The following is a 17,292-nucleotide window of genomic DNA, read 5'->3' on the forward strand; positions in this document are numbered from 1 at the left end:
AAAAAAGGTTTGTAACTATTGACCTCATTGAAGCCAGGGGGAATCACCGCATTGAGCCTTTCAATCCAGCGAGTTTCACATTGCAGTAGCTTCCTGTCCCAGTTGCCACCCCTAGGACCCTCTGGGATGACATTCAGGGCAAAGAAACTAACTACCTCTGGTTGAAATCTATGATGCAATCCAATGTGTCTTCCGAAGTCCATTAGCTTGCCACTATTGGAGCAGTACAAATGTTCACCTATACGCTGACGTAATTCTCGTCTGGTCTTACTTACATAGTAGGCATTGCAATTGCAAATCATGAGGTAAATAACACCTCTGATGTCACAAGTGGTGCGAGCACGTGGTGAAAAAAGATCACCGCCAGGCAAACGGTAAGTAGTCCCCTCCAAAATCCATGGGCACCGGAGGCACTCCCCACAAGGGAAAGTACCCCGGGTGCCCACTGACTGGCCACTACGATTGTCATAATGGCTATGCGTTAGTCGATCACGCAGGAAGGTAGCCCTGCGGAAAACTAGCTCGGGAGCATCCCTAACATATTTTTTTAAATTATGGTGTTCAGTTAGCATATGCCAATGACGTGAAACAACCGACTGAAATGTCTGGTGGTGAGCCGAAAATTTGGTAATTAACAATTAACAAAAAAGTTTGGGAGGGGGATATAGCAAAGAGCACCTATCCCTAGCGCATGCTTTATTAAACGCTTTTCTCAAGTTGGTACGTGTATAGCCTCTCTGTAGGAGGTGATCACGCAAAAGATCTGATTGGGCATAGAAGTCATCATCTTTGGAGCAATTCCTACGTAAGCGCAAATATTGCGCATATGGAATGCTATGTACCACTATGGAGTGATTTCGGGTGTGAGCTTGTTGCATGAAGCAACGTGTTGCCGGCTGACAGTTTGCGATATAAATCAGTGGAAAGATATCCATCAGGGTATTTCAAGATCATGAGGTCCAAAAACGCAATATGGGTCTTGCTATAGGTATACGTGAATCGTAAGTTCCACTCATTGCTATTGAGCATATCTAGGAATTCATGTAGCAAGTTCTCCGGGCCAGTCCATGCCAAGATAATATTGTCTATAAATCTGTACCAAAAGGGCACATATTGTATATAGGGTACAAAATCATCCTCAGAAAAGACCATCCTCTCCCACCCCCCCAGGTAAATGTTGGCATAGGAGGGTGCGCACGTGGTCCCCACGGCCATGCCCTGGATCTGCAGATACATATTGTCCATAAAGATAAAGTCATTTCTGGTAAGAATAAAACGTAAAAGCTTTAGAATTAACATGTTGAGTGGCCAAGTGGATCGCTCCTGCTCCATGAGGAAGGGCCGTACCGTCCCAATGCCCTGCTCGTGGGGGATGCTAGAGTAAAGTGCCTCAACATCAATAGCCACGAGCAGGGCATCGGGAGGGAGTTGGACGTCCTCAACATGTTTCAATAGATCTGTAGTATCTTTAATGTATGAAGGCAGGGCGTGGACATGGGGATCAAGATGCGCATCCACAAACCGACTGGCATTGTCGGTCAGAGACCCAATGCCAGAGACTATGGGTCTACCTGGGGGAGAGGAGAGGTTCTTGTGGGTCTTGGGGAGAGTGTAAAAAGTAGGAATACGAGGGAACTTGGTGTAAAGAGATTTGTAAATGTCCCTGTCAATGACAGCCTGCCACCATGCCACCGCGATAAGGCCATAGTATTCACCTATGTACCCCTGCACGGTGGTCGTGGGGATGGACCGATACCAGGTATCATTGCTAAGGACATTATAACACCCATTTTTATTTATGGATTGTCTCCATATTTAATAGTAATTTCTTTTGCATGGTTGCGCTATTCTTTTTTAATATACATGTTGCTTGGTCCATAGCTGCACCGGCTTTGGATATACATGTTCAGGGTTTGCTCCCCCAATTTTTTGCTTGTTTATTATGTATTCGGTCTGACCAGACTTCTGAGGTTGAGCATCCCTCCCCCCACACACACCTGTACTCTATCAGAGTCCACCATCAAGTAGATACAGGAGGAGTCCTTTGTAGTGCATTAGCACATCCATCCCAGCAAGGAGTGTTGTCTCCAAGGGTTGGAGAGGCTGGATTCACCCCTTTTCTATGGATAGTGTAGGACCCACTGATAATGGGGTACTTTGACGCAGTGGTGGGCTTGAGCACGATATGGCCATATGGTGGGACTAAACCCCCATTTTTATTTATGGATTGTCTCCATATTTAATAGTCATTTCTTTTGCATGGTTGCGCTATTCTTTTTTAATATACATGTTGCTTGGTCCATAGCTGCACCGGCTTTAGATATACATGTTCAGGGTTTGCTCCCCCAATTTTTTGCTTGTTTATTATAACACATGTTTTTGATACTGCACATGGGTCATCAGAACAATATTGCCCCCCTTATCGGAGGGCTTTATCACTATATTATTCCTGGTTTGAAGTCTTTTTAATGCCTGATTCTGGGCTGGAGTCAGATTTGTGGGAAACGTGTCCCATGTTTGCTTTTTTAATTCCTGAACTGTATTATGTAGAAAGGACCAAATAATTGGACATGTCATTAAATCAGAGAAAATAGTAGAGCGAGGTTTGAAAGTTAATTTGGGATTGGCGAATTCTGGGAGATGGCCATCACAGAATGAGGGGGAAATATCCTGGAGGCCAGTCGCCAAATTGGGCGGCTGGCTTCCAGTAGATGCCTCCTCATATAATAAAATTAGTCAATAGGTCAATAGTTACAAACCTTTTTTGTAATATTAATATTTTTTTTCTCTCCTTCTTTTCCTTACCCAATATCCCTCCTCATTTCCCTCCAATCTCGTTCTTTCCTTTTTTTTCCTAATAGATGGAGCATATCCTATGGTTTCTGTAGGGTTATTCCTTATTATATTGTTTATCTTCATTAATGTATCTTTGATTGTTGCTTCTTCATTGGTTGTCACTTTATATGCTATTTGGTCCTGTATACCTGCATATGAGATAATTGTATATATATCATGTTATCACTGTTCAGCATTTCTGAAAATTGTATGGGCATGATTATATATTTAATCCTATGTTTTATATGTTCTTTATTGTCTGTTTTCTGATGGGGAGCTGCCGTGGATTCCTTTCCAATAGGCATTACACGGCGTTACCGTGCGTGCACAAGTCTTCGCGCATGCGCGGCCAGTGTGATCAGAGTGGCTGACGTCACGCGCCCCTTGTGGACGCGCTGACATGTGCCGCTAGGAGACACTCAAATAGCAGCCGCCAGTCATGGTGGCGGATGCTGTTTATTTTTTCCACCAGGGCGTACTTGACTTGGACTTTTGCTGGGTAAGAATCTTTTTGAATTACACTGTCTGGGTTGCCGCCATGGTCTCCTCAAGGGGCTTTTTGCCCTTTAGAAGTCTACATGGGCCCTTTTATTATTTATTATATATTTACTCATAGTATCCTATTGCTTCATTAGGTTTACCTACCGGAAGTACTCTAATCTCTCCCGCTTTTACTACACCAAGTATATTAAGTTATTCAATAACCATCTCTGGCTCCCAGACATACCCGGCTTTCTGAGTCTACCAGCGTATATGCCCTGGTGGTGAAATTATTGTTTATATGGCTTGATATGGTATGTTATTACAATTATTTGCCCCCCTCCTCGCACCCTGGGATGCTTCGTGGTACCACGTGGTTTGTTTTTCTGGGGTTTTTCTGTCTCCTCTTCTCCTTCTCCCCTCTATTCTCCTTTCTTTCCTACACTATCAGGTTCTTGTAGCGGGGTGCTTCCTTGCCACTATATTTTTTTCTGTTCTTTCCTATTTGTGTTTTTCTCTCCCTTCCCTATTCCCCTTTCCTCCTTTTTCCCCCTTCCCCTCCCCCCTCCTTCCCTTTCTCCTTCCCCCACCTCTTATTCCCCTCTTTTTTATCTCCTTGGCATGTGTTGTGGAGGTCCCTGCTGGGTGGTGCATACATTCATCTTTTTATACATACTATACTTCTAATTTGTCCATTTCATCAGCCTACTATAGTGTCTCCCATGTCCGCCGGGGAGAGATATTTTGGTGGTCGGGCCATTGTACTGTGATCTACAGTGGCCTTCAGCTTCAGCTGAGGCAGCTCCTCCCACTTAATTCATATGTCCTCATTTTATCTGGAGACTTGTGACACTAATTCATTATTTTTCATTATCAGAATATGCGTACTGTTTAAATATATCCTCCTGAAGAAGTGGTATATACCGCAAAACATTTCGAGGAACATACGCCTGGATTTCTGAAAATCCCTTTTGGGATAACCACAAGTTGAATTGGTTTCTGTCCATTTATCTGTATTTTTGTAGCACACTTGTCTGTCTCCTTGGTGCTATGATTTTAATATTTTGAATAAAATATATAAATTTTTTACTTGGTTGTATCTATCACCAGCCCTCAAATTTTCCACTCGCCTACTCGCATTTTGCGAGTGTATAATTATTTAGGGCGAGCATGGGGCTGCTCCGGGAAGATAGTGGAAGAGGAAAGCCGATGGACGGGATTACCGTAGAGCGGGGATCGTTCCGCTGTAACAGCATTCATTGTAATTGCCGGGCACTCACCGACACAAACAGTCCTGCCTCCTAGCCCGGCTTCTTTGATAGACAGAACACCTGGCCAACCGGGACGTGTGACGTCTATCAAAGGAGTCGGGCCAGGAGGCGGGACTGTGTGTGTTGGCGTGTGCCCGGCAATTACAATGAATGCTGTTACAGCGGAATGATCCCCGCTCTATGGTAATCCCATCCATCGGCTTTTCTCTTCCACTCTCTTCCCCTGAGCGACACCCGGAGCAGTGCCCGGCCATTCAAATTAAAGCTGTTACAGCGGGACGATCCCGCTTTGTGATTATCCGGCCAGATATCCTCTTCCTCTCCTCTCTCTTTTCTGCACTGGTCAGTGCATTGATGGCACAAGTGAAGCTGCATTACGGGGCCCAGGTAAAGCTGCATTGATTGCACAGGTAAAGCTGCATTGATGTCACAGGTAAAGCTGCATTGATTGCACAGGTAAAGCTGCATTGATGGCACAGGTAAAGCTGCATTGATGGCACAGGTAAAGCTGCATTGATGGCACAGGTAAAGCTGCATTGATGGCACAGGTAAAGCTGCATTAATGGCCCATGTAAAGCTGCATTGATGGCACAGGTGAAGCTGCATTGAAGCGCACAGGTGAAGCTGCATTGATTGCACAGGTAAAGCTGCATTGATGGCACAGGTAAAGCTGCATTGATGGCACAGGTAAAGCTGCATTGATGGCACAGGTGAAGCTGCATTGAAGGGCACAGGTGAAGCTGCATTGAAGGGCACAGGTGAAGCTTAATTGAAGGGCACAGGTGAAGCTGCATTGATGGCACAGGTGAAGCTGCATTACGGGGCCCATGGAAGGCTGCATTGATGGCACAGGTGAAGCTGCATTGAAGGGCACAGGTGATGCTGCATTGATGGGCACAGGGGAGGCTGCATTGATGGGCACAGGGGAGGCTGCATTGATTGGCACAGGGGAGGCTGCATTGATTGGCACAGGGGAAGCTGCATTGATTGGCACAGGGGAGGCTGCATTGATGGGCACAGGGGAGGCTGCATTGATGGGCACAGGGTAGGCAGCATTGATGGGCGCTTGTGAGGCTGCATTGATGGGCACTGGTGAGGCTGCATTGATGGGCACTGTTTAGGCTGCACTGATGGGCACTGATCAGGCCACACTGATAAGCTTCATTGACGCTGCTGCACTGATGGGCACTGATAATGTTGTTATTAATATTTATTTTTATAACTTCTACATTAATGCAAAAACATTTAACAGTATCATTCTATGAGATAATTTATCAAGGTGTGTTTAGGGGCGGAATTAGGGGCAGGGTAGGAGTTGGTGGGGCAACTGGTGGGGAGTAACACTTAGGCCTGGCTAGTAGCTCAGGACTTAAAATTTTGAGTATACTCCAAAAAAGATATGTGCTATACAGCACCCTCCTCCCGCGCTCAGAACCCGGTCCTCAGGCTGCCTCAATCCCGGGAACTCGTGCTAAAACTTGGCATCCATTATGGCTAGGCTTTGCTGCCCCTTACGACCAGGGCGGTCGACCAAACACTGTAATACAAAAACAAAGAAAGGGCGCACCAGCCTAGCGCATTATCCTCAGCGAGTTTATTAGATAAAAGTTAAAATCAGCTATTCACAAACATTCGTGAAGTACAGACACATCAATCCCATAAAGCCGCCTCATAGCAGAGGTCCAACGTCTTTACTGGAAGCAGAGGGCTGACGCGTTTCGAGGCCGTGCCTTTTCCTCAGAGCCTGGAGACCATGGTCTAGTCCGTTGTTTAAATATAGTATGGAGGACCAGGCCTCCACATGACCCTTGGGGATGTGGGAGGAGATATCGCCCAAATGGGCGTGGCTACACAACTACTTGCCCAAAAACATTGCGGATCTCAATTGTAATTTGCTGGCCCTATGCGACCATTTACTCCACTGGTGAGCTGATCAGTCCACAACCACTTCTCAATTCATCATAAACATTTCATTACATGCCAAATAGTACATTTAGGATAGTATAGTAAGGCAGACCTGTACATGACTCGGTCCATGCTGTATAGGGCATTAAGTCGTCCTCTTGCGGTGATGAAGGAACAATCCAGCACAAAATAGTAATCAGAGCATTGCTAATGTCATTGTATATATATGTATATATGTCAATACACACACTTCCTGCAGACGGACAATATGTCAAACTAATTTGACAGATTATGGACTGTCAAGAGTAGTCCAATGAACGTGCAGGAAGAGTATTCAGCACATTACCTGGTGGTCTAGTGGTCCGCTGTTGATTTAGTGCCTCTGAATACTGATTGTGTTACATTATAGCGGCGGAACAGCGGTGGAACGCGGCGTTCATTGGACTACTCTTGACAGTCCATAATCTGTCAAATTAGTTTGACATATTGCCAGATAGCACCGCCAGATTGTGGCCCTTCACTGCTGTATCAGCACATCTTGGTTCTAGCTTGATGACTGGAAATTGAAGTGACAGCAGCACAATGATGCATCATTAGTCTGCTCTGTCCTGTTATCGCCAGGATCACTGGGCCTATTTTGCGATTCGGCACTGCGTGACTTTAACGGACAATTGCGCGGTCGTGCGATGCTGTACCCAAATTAAATTGACGTCCTTTTTTTCCCACAAACAGAGCTTTCTTTTGGTTGTATTTGATCACCTGTGCGATTTTTATTTTTTGCGCTATAAACAAAAGAAGAGCATCAATTTTGAAAAAATAACAATATTTTTCACATTTTTTTATATGAAATTCCCCCAAAAAAAAAGTAAAAATCAAAATTTTTTAACATTTTAGGCCAATTTGTTTTCTGCTACATATTTTTGGTAAAAAAAATCGCAATAAACATATTTTGATTGGTTTGCGCAAAAGTTATTGCGTTTACTAACTACGGGAAAGATTTATGTCACTTTTATTGTTTTTTTTTTAAGTAGTAATGGCGGCGATCTGCAATTTTTTTTTTTTGCGGGACTGCGACATTGCGGCTGACAGATCGGAGCCCTGACTAACATTTTTGACACTTTTGGGGGTACCAGTGACATTACTACAGTAATCAGTGCTATACAAATGACACTGACAGGGAAGGGGTTAACTTTATTAGTGATCAAGGGGTTAAGTGTGTCCCTAGGGGCGTTATTCTAACTGTAAAGGGGCGTGGCTTGTGATGTAACCACAGAGACATACGATCCTACATAGCAGGATCGTATGATCTCTGTTCTTACATCAGGGAGAATGACAGGCGGCTTTGTTTACATCAGACGCCTGCCTTTCTCCCTCTCCAGCGGGAGATCGCGAGTGGCCGGCGGACATCGGAGCCGCCGGTAACTCGTGCGGGGATGCCCGTGAACGAGCGGGGGCGGGAGTGCGCCTCCAGCGGCGCACGCTCGCCCCCTGCAGGCTCCTGGGTGAGCGACGTAGTACTACGTCGCTTTGCCCAGGAGGGGCTGACTGCCGCAGTAAATATACTGTGGGCGGTCGGCAAGCGGTTAATATTTGCCTAGAGTTCAGCGTATTGAGTGGGAGTAAAATTGTATGTGTGTGTCTGTCTGTTGGTGATGCTTGGGAATGCCTAAAACAGCATGTTAACTTGTATGTAAAGATCACCTGTCCTAAATTTACCCCTAATAAGTGTAATAATAAGTCTCTCTATTCTAGCCAAAGCTTCCACTAAGAGCCTTTTTTCCCAGTGAAAGTCCTGCGCTGGTGTTGGCATTATTGAGAAAGTATGAAGGTATGTTTTTTAATAGCCTGTTTCAAATGGCATCAAATAGTTCTCAGAAGTTGAATATTAAATATTTTTACATTCTTTTCATTTAATTTTGGTTTTAAGAAATCTTCTACGCACCTAACCTGTTTACTGGCTCTATTGTCCAAAAGGGAGCTGATTTTTGCTTCTCCCTGCAGAAACCATTTCTCATCTCGTCTATCATGTGTTGCATTGTCATGTTAACAAGCTTTGCATGTAATGCTCTGATTCTCAAGGATATCGGATGCTTGTGCATCAGTATACAGCTGAATGTGCTCACATCTCATTTCAACATGTTATAGGATCTGAGGTCAGGCAAGAAAATAAATCTCTCTGCCCCTCAGCATTCCCCTTGCAATATTCCATTTGACTGTTTCACTTCTGGGAATTTCCAAACTGTATCATGCCTATATTTTCTACGCTTCACATCAAGGTAACCAGAACTGCATATATTTTATATCACATCAAGAGTTCTGAACCAACAATTCCAGCTATATTTTAAGTCAGTAATTAGTATTCCTAAAATGTTTTGTCCAGCGAGGCACAACTCTGACCCTCTAACCCAGGTGAGAGCATAGTATTCTTAGTTTTCTTTCCTAGGTTTCTGCAGATGTTTAAACATGCACTGTTAGTGGGACTATCCCCAGTGGGTCTGAATCTATTTTCTTGGTGCCTGGTAGATAATTTGTTCTAGATATCTTTTTTTTTTGTCAGTGTAACAATATTTTTATTATTATATAGGATTTATATAGCGCCGACAGTTTACGCAGCGCTTTACAACTTGAGGGTAGACAATACAAATACAATACACGTTAAACCAGTAGGAATCAGATACACCCAAACTTTTTAAACTACAGTATGTATGTCAATTTTCCAATACAAAGCATTCCCAATGCTTTTGCAACATTTTCCATGGTTTAGTCACCAGCAATTGAAAGGAAAAAACATACTTTAGGTTGCAGATACAAATCTAAGGGCCCAGCTTTTTAATTAGATAGAGTAGTGAAGGGTTAAAACACCTTTCAGGTTTTTAAGGCTGGATGTGCCCCAGATTGGGAGATTCACTCTCTTTATATGTCCAGGTGACCAATGCCACTGGGACTAAAAGTCAGGGTACATCCAGAATCTTGAGTTCTTACCAGAACAGAAATAGAGTGGAAATCTTTCAGTGGGAACAGTTGTCGTGGGGACAACTAAGAGGGCATTTCCCTTAATTTGGAGCCATTTCATCTCATCCCCTGTTGCAGCTACAGGGCAGGAAGTGAGATGAAATCTCTTAACAGGACACAAATGGCAAAAAAAAAACCTGGCAGGTTTTACCTGTTATATATTTTATCCAAATTAAAACAAAAGTTTGTGCTTTAGATATACTTGAATTTACAGTGATTTTGTGCATCACAAGTTTGTTTTAGATATGTGTTCATCACAATTTCTTTGTCTTTGTAGATACAGTAATCTACACGAAAGGCACAGAAATAGATCCACATATGTCTCCAAAATACAATACTTACATGTACCAACATACACTATATTACCAAACGTATTGAGACACCTGCCTTTACATGCACATGAACTTTAATGTCATTCCAGTCTTAGTTCATAGAGTTCAGTATTGAGTTGGCCTACCCTATGCAGCTATAACAGCTTCAATTATTCTGGAAAGGCTGTCCACAAGGTTTAGGAGTGTGTATATGGGAATGTTTGACCATTCTTCCAAAAGCGCATTATGGACCTTGGTTTGTGCACTGATGCGCAGTCATGTTGGAACAGGAAGGGGCAATCCCTAAACTGTTCCCACAAAATTGGGAGCATGAAATTGTCCAAAATCTCTTGGTATGCTGATGCCTTAAGAGTTCCCTTTTCCAAAACTAAGGGGCCAAGCCCAACCCCTGAAAACAGCCCCACACCATAATCCCCCCTCCACCAATGATTTGGACCAGTGCACAAAGTAAGGTCCATAAAGACATGGATTAGCGGGTTTTGGGTGGAGGAACTTGACTGGCCTGCACAGAGTCCTTACCTCCACCCGATAGATCACCTTTGGAATGAATTAGAGCGAAGACTGCGAGCCAGGCCTTCTCGCCAAACATCAGTGCCTGACCTCACAAATGCGCTTCTGGAAGAATGGTCAAACATTCCCATAGACACACTCCGAGTCCTAAACCTTGTAGACAGTCTTCCAAGAAGAGTTGAAGCTGTTATAGCTTCAAAGGGTGAGCCAACTCAATATTGAAACCTACAGGCTAAGACTGGAATGCCATTAAACTTCATGGGAGTGTAAAGGCATGCTTCCCAATACGTTTGGTAATATAGCGTGTATTGAAGTGTTGAAAGGAATTTTAGAGATGGTATAATTGATTTACAATTGTAATAAAATTTACTATATTCTCAGCAGTGGGTATGGGTGGCAGGATTTCCCAAATGGCCAGGCCCTGGTATTAGTATGCTTATAGCACAGCAAAATACTGTACAGTGTAACAGCTTTCATGTACAAACTGTTTTAGCTTTGCCTAACCCCTTCCCGCTGCCACCTCCCGACCCTTTAACAGGATCTAAATGCTAGGATGCGGGGCTGGCATTCCGATTATGTGGCCACTGTGATTGGCAGGCACAGTGGTCACATGATCAGAAAGTTCTTGATCACTATTCTGAATCTGGAGCTTTCTGGTCCCTGCTCGTTACACTGCTAGGAGCATGCTCTCAGCACAGGAAAGTGTTTACCTAGGGATGCACATATGCGGCCACTCGGCATTAAAGCCCATTTGCTGTGAGGCCGCATATATAAGCCAGGTCAGCTGGAGGAGGTAAATATTATCTGGTTTGCTGTTTTTTTTAATGGAAAATATTTGCAAGTGTACCAAACAATTTGAAAGAAAAAAAAGTGTGTGTGGGGGGGGGGGGACATCACATGGTTTGTAGTGGGGGGGGGGGGGGTTGAATGTGACATTTGGGTGAACCAGCTTCATGTGGGTAACCAGGTAGCTGGTGGAGTGAGTCCGGGAGCAAGAACCCTGAAGGTGGTATGCATACATGGGGACACCAAGGAATACCCACTGGTGTCAGTGACAATCACCACGGCCTGTGGCACAATTGTTCAGGAGGTTGGGGTGGTACCTGACCTCATCCATGATGTTATCATAGGGAGGGATTGACCATTATTTGTTTATACTTTGGGACTACGTGAGCCAAGGACTACCGGAACAGCTGGACTGCTCTGTTCCCTTTAAGGGGTTGGACACCCCTGATAGCATTGCATCTAGAGCAAATGGTTCCCCAGCTAAAGGGAACCTTGAGGGGGAGGAACCCAATCTTATGCAGGTCATGGCTGCGGAGAACATAGAGGAAGCTTACCCTCTGCCCTTTTGTCAGAGGAGGATGAGAGAGAAAGCTCCTCTAGTCTTGCCCATCCTGATCTTGAGGTGTCACGAGGTGCATTTTTTTCTGCCCAAAAGAGGGATCCCACACTGAAAAATGCCCGGGAACAGGTTACCATAGTTAATGGGGTGTCCCAAGTACCTGAGGCTGAAAAAAGGTTTCCCTGCTTTGTGGTTATTGGTGAGCTGCTATACCGGGTTACCGAGGTTAGGGGAGAAGTGGTCGACAAGTTACTGGTTCCCCAGCCTTTCAGATGCATGGTGCTTAACCTAGCTCACAATGACGCTTTGGGGGGGGTCATCTGGGGGCTGACAAGACCGAGACAAGAATAACGGAACGGAATTACTGGCCAGGAGTGACAGCAGAGGTTAGACGTTATTGCAGTTCATGTTCCACCTGCCAGCTGACCGTGCCAATGCCCCACTTGAGGAACCCGTCTGTGCCGTTGCCCATTATCGAAGTACCATTTGAGCGCATTGCGATTGACTTGGTGGGCCCTTTGGTGAAATCGGCTCGGGGCCACCAATACAGTGCCTTGCGAAAGTATTCAGCCCCCTTGAACTTTGCGACCTTTTGCCACATTTCAGGCTTCAAACATAAAGATATAAAACTGTAATTTGTTGTGAAGAATCAACAAGTGGGACACAATCATGAAGTGTAACAAAATTTATTGGATATTTCAAACTTTTTTAACAAATTAAAAAACTGAAAAATTGGGCGTGCAAAATTATTCAGCCCCCTTAAGTTTGTAGCGCCACCTTTTGCTGCGATTAAAGCTGTAAGTCGCTTGGGGTATGTCTCTATCAGTTTTGCACATCGAGAGACTGACATTTTTGCCCATTCCTCCTTGCAAAACAGCTCAAGCTCAGTGAGGTTGGATGGAGAGCGTTTGTGAACAGCAGTTTTAAGTTCTTTCCATAGATTCTCAATTGTATTCAGGTCTGGACTTTGACTTGGCCATTCTAGCACCTGGATATGTTTATTTGTGAACCATTCCATTGTAGATTTTGCTTTATGTTTTGGATCATTGTCTTGTTGGAAGACAAATCTCCGTCCCAGTCTCAGGTCTTTTGTAGACTCCATCAGGTTTTCTTCCAGAATGGTCCTGTATTTGGCTCCATCCATCTTCCCATTAATTTTAACCATCTTCCCTATCCCTGCTGAAGAAAAGCAGGCCCAAACCATGATGCTGCCACCACCATGTTTGACAGTGAGGATGCTGTGTTCAGGGTGATGAGCTGTGTTGCTTTTACGCCAAACATAACGTTTTGCATTGTTGCCAAAAAGTTTGATTTTGGTTTCATCTGACCAGAGCACCTTCTTCCACATGTTTGGTGTGTCTCCCAGGTGGCTTGTGGCAAACTTTAAACTACACTTTTTATGGATATCTTTAAAAAATGGCTTTCTTCTTGCCACTCTTCCATAAAGGCCAGATTTGTGCAGTATACGACTGATTGTTGTCCTATGGACAGAGTCTCCCACCTCAGCCGTAGATCTCTGCAGTTCATCCAGAGTGATCATGGGCCTCTTGGCTGCATCTCTGATCAGTCTTCTCCTTGTATGAGCTGAAAGTTTAGAGGGACGGCCAGGTCTTCGTAGATTTGCAGTGGTCTGATACACCTTCCATTTCAATATTATCGCTTGCACAGTGCTCCTTGGGATGTTTAAAGCTTGGGAAATCTTTTTGTTTTCAAATCCGGCTTTAAACTTCTCCACAACAGTATCTCGGACCTGCCTGGTGTGTTCCTTGTTCTTCATGATGCTCTCTTCGCTTTAAACGGACCTCTGAGACTATCACAGTGCAGGTGCATTTATACGGAGACTTGATTACACACAGGTGGATTCTATTTATCATCATTAGTCATTTAGGTCAACATTGGATCATTCAGAGATCCTCACTGAACTTCTGGAGAGACTTTGCTGCACTGAAAGTAAAGGGGCTGAATAATTTTGCACGCCCAATTTTTCACTTTTTTATTTGTTAACAAAGTTTGAAATATCCAATAAAATTCGTTCCACTTCATGATTGTGTCCCACTTGTTGTTGATTCTTCACAAAAAATTACAGTTTTATATCTTTGTTTAAAGCCTGAAATGTGGCAAAAGGTCGCAAAGTTCAAGGGGGCCGAATACTTTCGCAAGGCACTGTACATCCTCGTGGTATTCAATTATGCCACCAGGTATCCAGAGGCAGTTCCCCTAAGGCAGACTACTTCAAAAGCAATTGCCAGGAAATTGTTTAATATGTTCTCTAGGACAGGATTCCCAAAGGAAATCCTGACAGACCAGGGCACCCCATTCATGTCTCAGGTGATGGCAGATCTGTGCAAGTTGTTGCAATGTCTATCATCCACAGACAGATGGACTGGTAGAGCGGTTCATTAAAACTCTCAAGTCAATGCTTAAAAGGGTTGTGCACCAAGATGGTAAAGACTGGGTCTGTCTACTCCCAGCATTGATGTTTGCTATTAGGGAAGTGCCTCAAGCGTCCACAGGTTTTTCCCCGTTTGAATTGGTGTACGGGCGAAGGCCAAGGGGACTGCTTGACTTAGTGAAGGAAACGTGGGAAAGTGAGTCCTCCTCATAAGACAGTTGTAGAACATATAACTCAGATGAGAGAGAGGATTGCTAGGGTGATGCCTCTGGTCAAGGAGCACATGCAAAAAGCGCAGGAGGCACAAAATGGGGTGTACAACCGGTCTGCCTAACTTAGATAGTTCCAGATTGGGGATCGAGTGTCTGTGCTTATACCTACGGTGGAAAGTAAGTTCCTGGCCAGGTGGCAGGGGCCCTTTGAGGTGGTAGAAAAGGTTGGAGAGGTTAATTATAAGATACACCAACCTTGGAAGACGAAGCCCTATCAGATATACCATGTAAATCTCCTAAAGCCTTGGAAGGACCGTGACCAGGAAGTTGCCCTGGCTGAGGTTAGTCCTATGCCCCTGGTAGGGGAGAACTCGGACCCAGTTTCCACCTCCCTAACCAAGCCACAAACACAGCAGGTGAAGGCGTTCTTACAGAGAAATAGGGAGAAGTTCTCAGGACTGCCAGGTCTTACCACGGTTATTAAACATGATTTCTCTTACCTCCTCCGACAGTCGCCACCCACTCACACAGTCTTCACCAATGGGTATTGACCTTCGCTCCGCAGGAGTAGCTAGGCACAAGACTTGTTAGTAACAAAAGCTTTTAGCATAGACACACCCCTAGGGGCTGTCCCACTAGTCAATACCTCCCTGCACAAGCATTCCCAACTCAGTTTGATTTTGCCTAGCTCAGGAGTAGTCAGGCTTTCCTGTGCTGGGGCTTCAGTCTCAGCCTTCTACCCTTTTTTGATTTTATTTCAAAGTGTTTTTCTTTACTTTACTAGCTGTTATTTTACCAGCTCTTAGATAGGGATCTTCGGATGAAGAAACATCATGCGGAGCTGGGTATCGGACTGGCCGCCCTGGGTCTCCAGGGCTGAGGGTCAGATGGATCCCCTGCCTGCCATCGAGCGTTCGGCTATGGTTCGCCCTGGCGCTATGAACGACGCATCCCTGCTCGCTGCAGGGATGCAGCCTATGAGGTGGCTACCTCACTGGACGTCTTCTGCGGTTGTGTGCTGCGGTGTCCTGCGTCCCGGCTACGGCACTCCCTGTCATATGAGGACAGCGGTTTGTCGTTTGTGACGCCTCCCCACGCCATCCGGTACGGTAAGCACCTTTCTATGTGGGCACCTCTGTCTGGGGTGTCAGTCTATGGCTGTGTGTTCCCCTCATGTCTGTGTATGCGGGCTCCCTGATGTGATCCCTGTGGGATGTGGTTGGGACCCCTCTCTCTCTCTCCTGTGTCACCTTTCGGTGCTGTGAGTGCAGACATGTGTATGCGGCGACCGCTACGGCTGAGCGCCGCGCGGTCCGCCATTTTTGGTTACTGTGGGCTAATGTGGCTTCTCCCTGAGCCTTGTACAGGGTTGCAGTGTGGTGTGCTTTTGGCGAAAATCGGCGCCATTTTGCGTGTGGCATGCTCGCTCGATCCGAGCACATGTCGGCGGCCATTTTCTTGTAGCCTCCATTCACTTCTTCCGGGCAGCCATTTTCCCTGAGCCTACTAGGTTATAAAGTTCAGGCTTCCTCGCCTCACTTCCTCTTTCTCTTTACAGCGATCGGTGGCGGCAGTCTGCAGTGCTCTCTCCAGGTTTTCTCTGTGCTATCCTTCCTAACTCAGTGTTTTTCTGTCCCTGTGGGAGTCGGTGTATACAGTGAGTATTGCGGTGGGCTGCGCTCGCCGTGGTCTTTAAAGGGCCAGTGTCTTGTTTGGCATGGATTCCCAGGATAGCAAGTTCCCCCCAGCCCTGGTGGGGGACCAGGGGTCTGCTGAACCCCCCCCCCCCCCGCAGGGTCTGATTTGGCCGCTGTAGTGGCATCTTTGGTGTCACAGATGCAGGTGCTGATGGCTGAACGTTCTGCTAAAAAGAGGGCCAGGTTATCTATCTCCTCTGATTCAGAGGGCGATGTGGCTGCTGTGGCTGGCGTGCCCTTTTCAGGGTCTCGCTCATCTCTGGACCTTTTGGGGTCTGAAGGAGAGGCGGAGGTGGAAGGGGTCGATACTTCTCCCCCTGGCTCGCCTGAAGAGCTTGCACTCATGGATGAGCTGATCTCTTCTATCAAAGACACGCTGCACCTGGAGGATGAGCCCACTCCTCCAGCTAGGGTGTCCTCCTTTGGGACACATAGAACCCGCAAATCGGCGCAGGTTTTCCCCTGCCCTGCTGAATTTCATCACACTGTGAATGAGCAATGGTGCACTTTAAAGAAGCCCTTTATGGTGCCCAGTCGGTTTAAACTGCTTTATCCTTTTGCGCCTTTCACTGAAGAGCGCTGGTGCGTGGCGCCCCAGGTGGATCACGCTGTGGCCGTTTTGAACAAGGCTACCCTGGTTCCCAATGAGGATACCCCGGTTTTCCGGGATCCTACGGACAGGAGGTTGGAGTCTCTTGTCCGCCACGCTTATATGGTGGCGGGCTCTATGCTTCTGTCATGGCGGCGCAGGCGGTGGCAGACTGGACTAAGGTGCTCAGACGCACCCTTGTGGCTGATTCTGCCCCACCGGCTACGCTGGATATGGTGGACCAGATTCATCAGGGGGTCATGTATTTGTGCGATGCGGCCTTAAATGAGGCCCCTTTAGCTGCACGCCTGTCTAGTGTCGCGGTGCTTAACCGTCGACTGATCTGGCTGAAGAGTTGGTCGGCTGACCAATCGTCTCGCAAAACGGTGGCGGATTTTCCCTATGCTGGGTCTCGCCTTTTTGGCGAGGCTTTGGATACTCTGGTGAAAGGAGTCATTGGAGGCAAGAGTACTCTGTTGCCCCAGAATCCGAAGAACAAGTCCTTTCGCAGCAAGAGGGGCTCCACTTTTAGGCCCTCTCAGGTGTCCTTTCGTGCCTTTAGGTCGCAGTACAAGGGCAAGCCCTTCAAAGGCCAAGGTGGCCAGAAGAAGCCTTGGGCGGGTAAGCAGAAGTCCGGGCAAGTCGGCTCTGCGCCCCATTCCACGTCCGCCTGAAGGGACGCCCTCACCCGTATCTGGGGTGGGGGGACGTT

General features: G+C 46.0%; 1 protein-coding gene across 2 annotated transcripts in view; it reads left to right on the forward strand.

The window, feature by feature from the left end:
* The window catches only part of FANCC (FA complementation group C), a 484,570-nt gene that overhangs the window by 409,094 nt on the left and 58,184 nt on the right, over positions 1 to 17,292 (forward strand). For both annotated transcript variants that reach the window (XM_082267759.1, XM_082267760.1), the window contains exon 11: positions 8,244 to 8,319. In XM_082267759.1, the coding sequence (XP_082123885.1) occupies positions 8,244 to 8,319 (76 nt within the window). The remainder of the gene's footprint in view (positions 1 to 8,243; positions 8,320 to 17,292) is intronic.

Source organism: Pelophylax lessonae (genome assembly GCF_965119305.1).
Source record: "Pelophylax lessonae genome assembly, chromosome: 1".
NCBI classification, from domain to species: domain Eukaryota; kingdom Metazoa; phylum Chordata; class Amphibia; order Anura; family Ranidae; genus Pelophylax; species Pelophylax lessonae.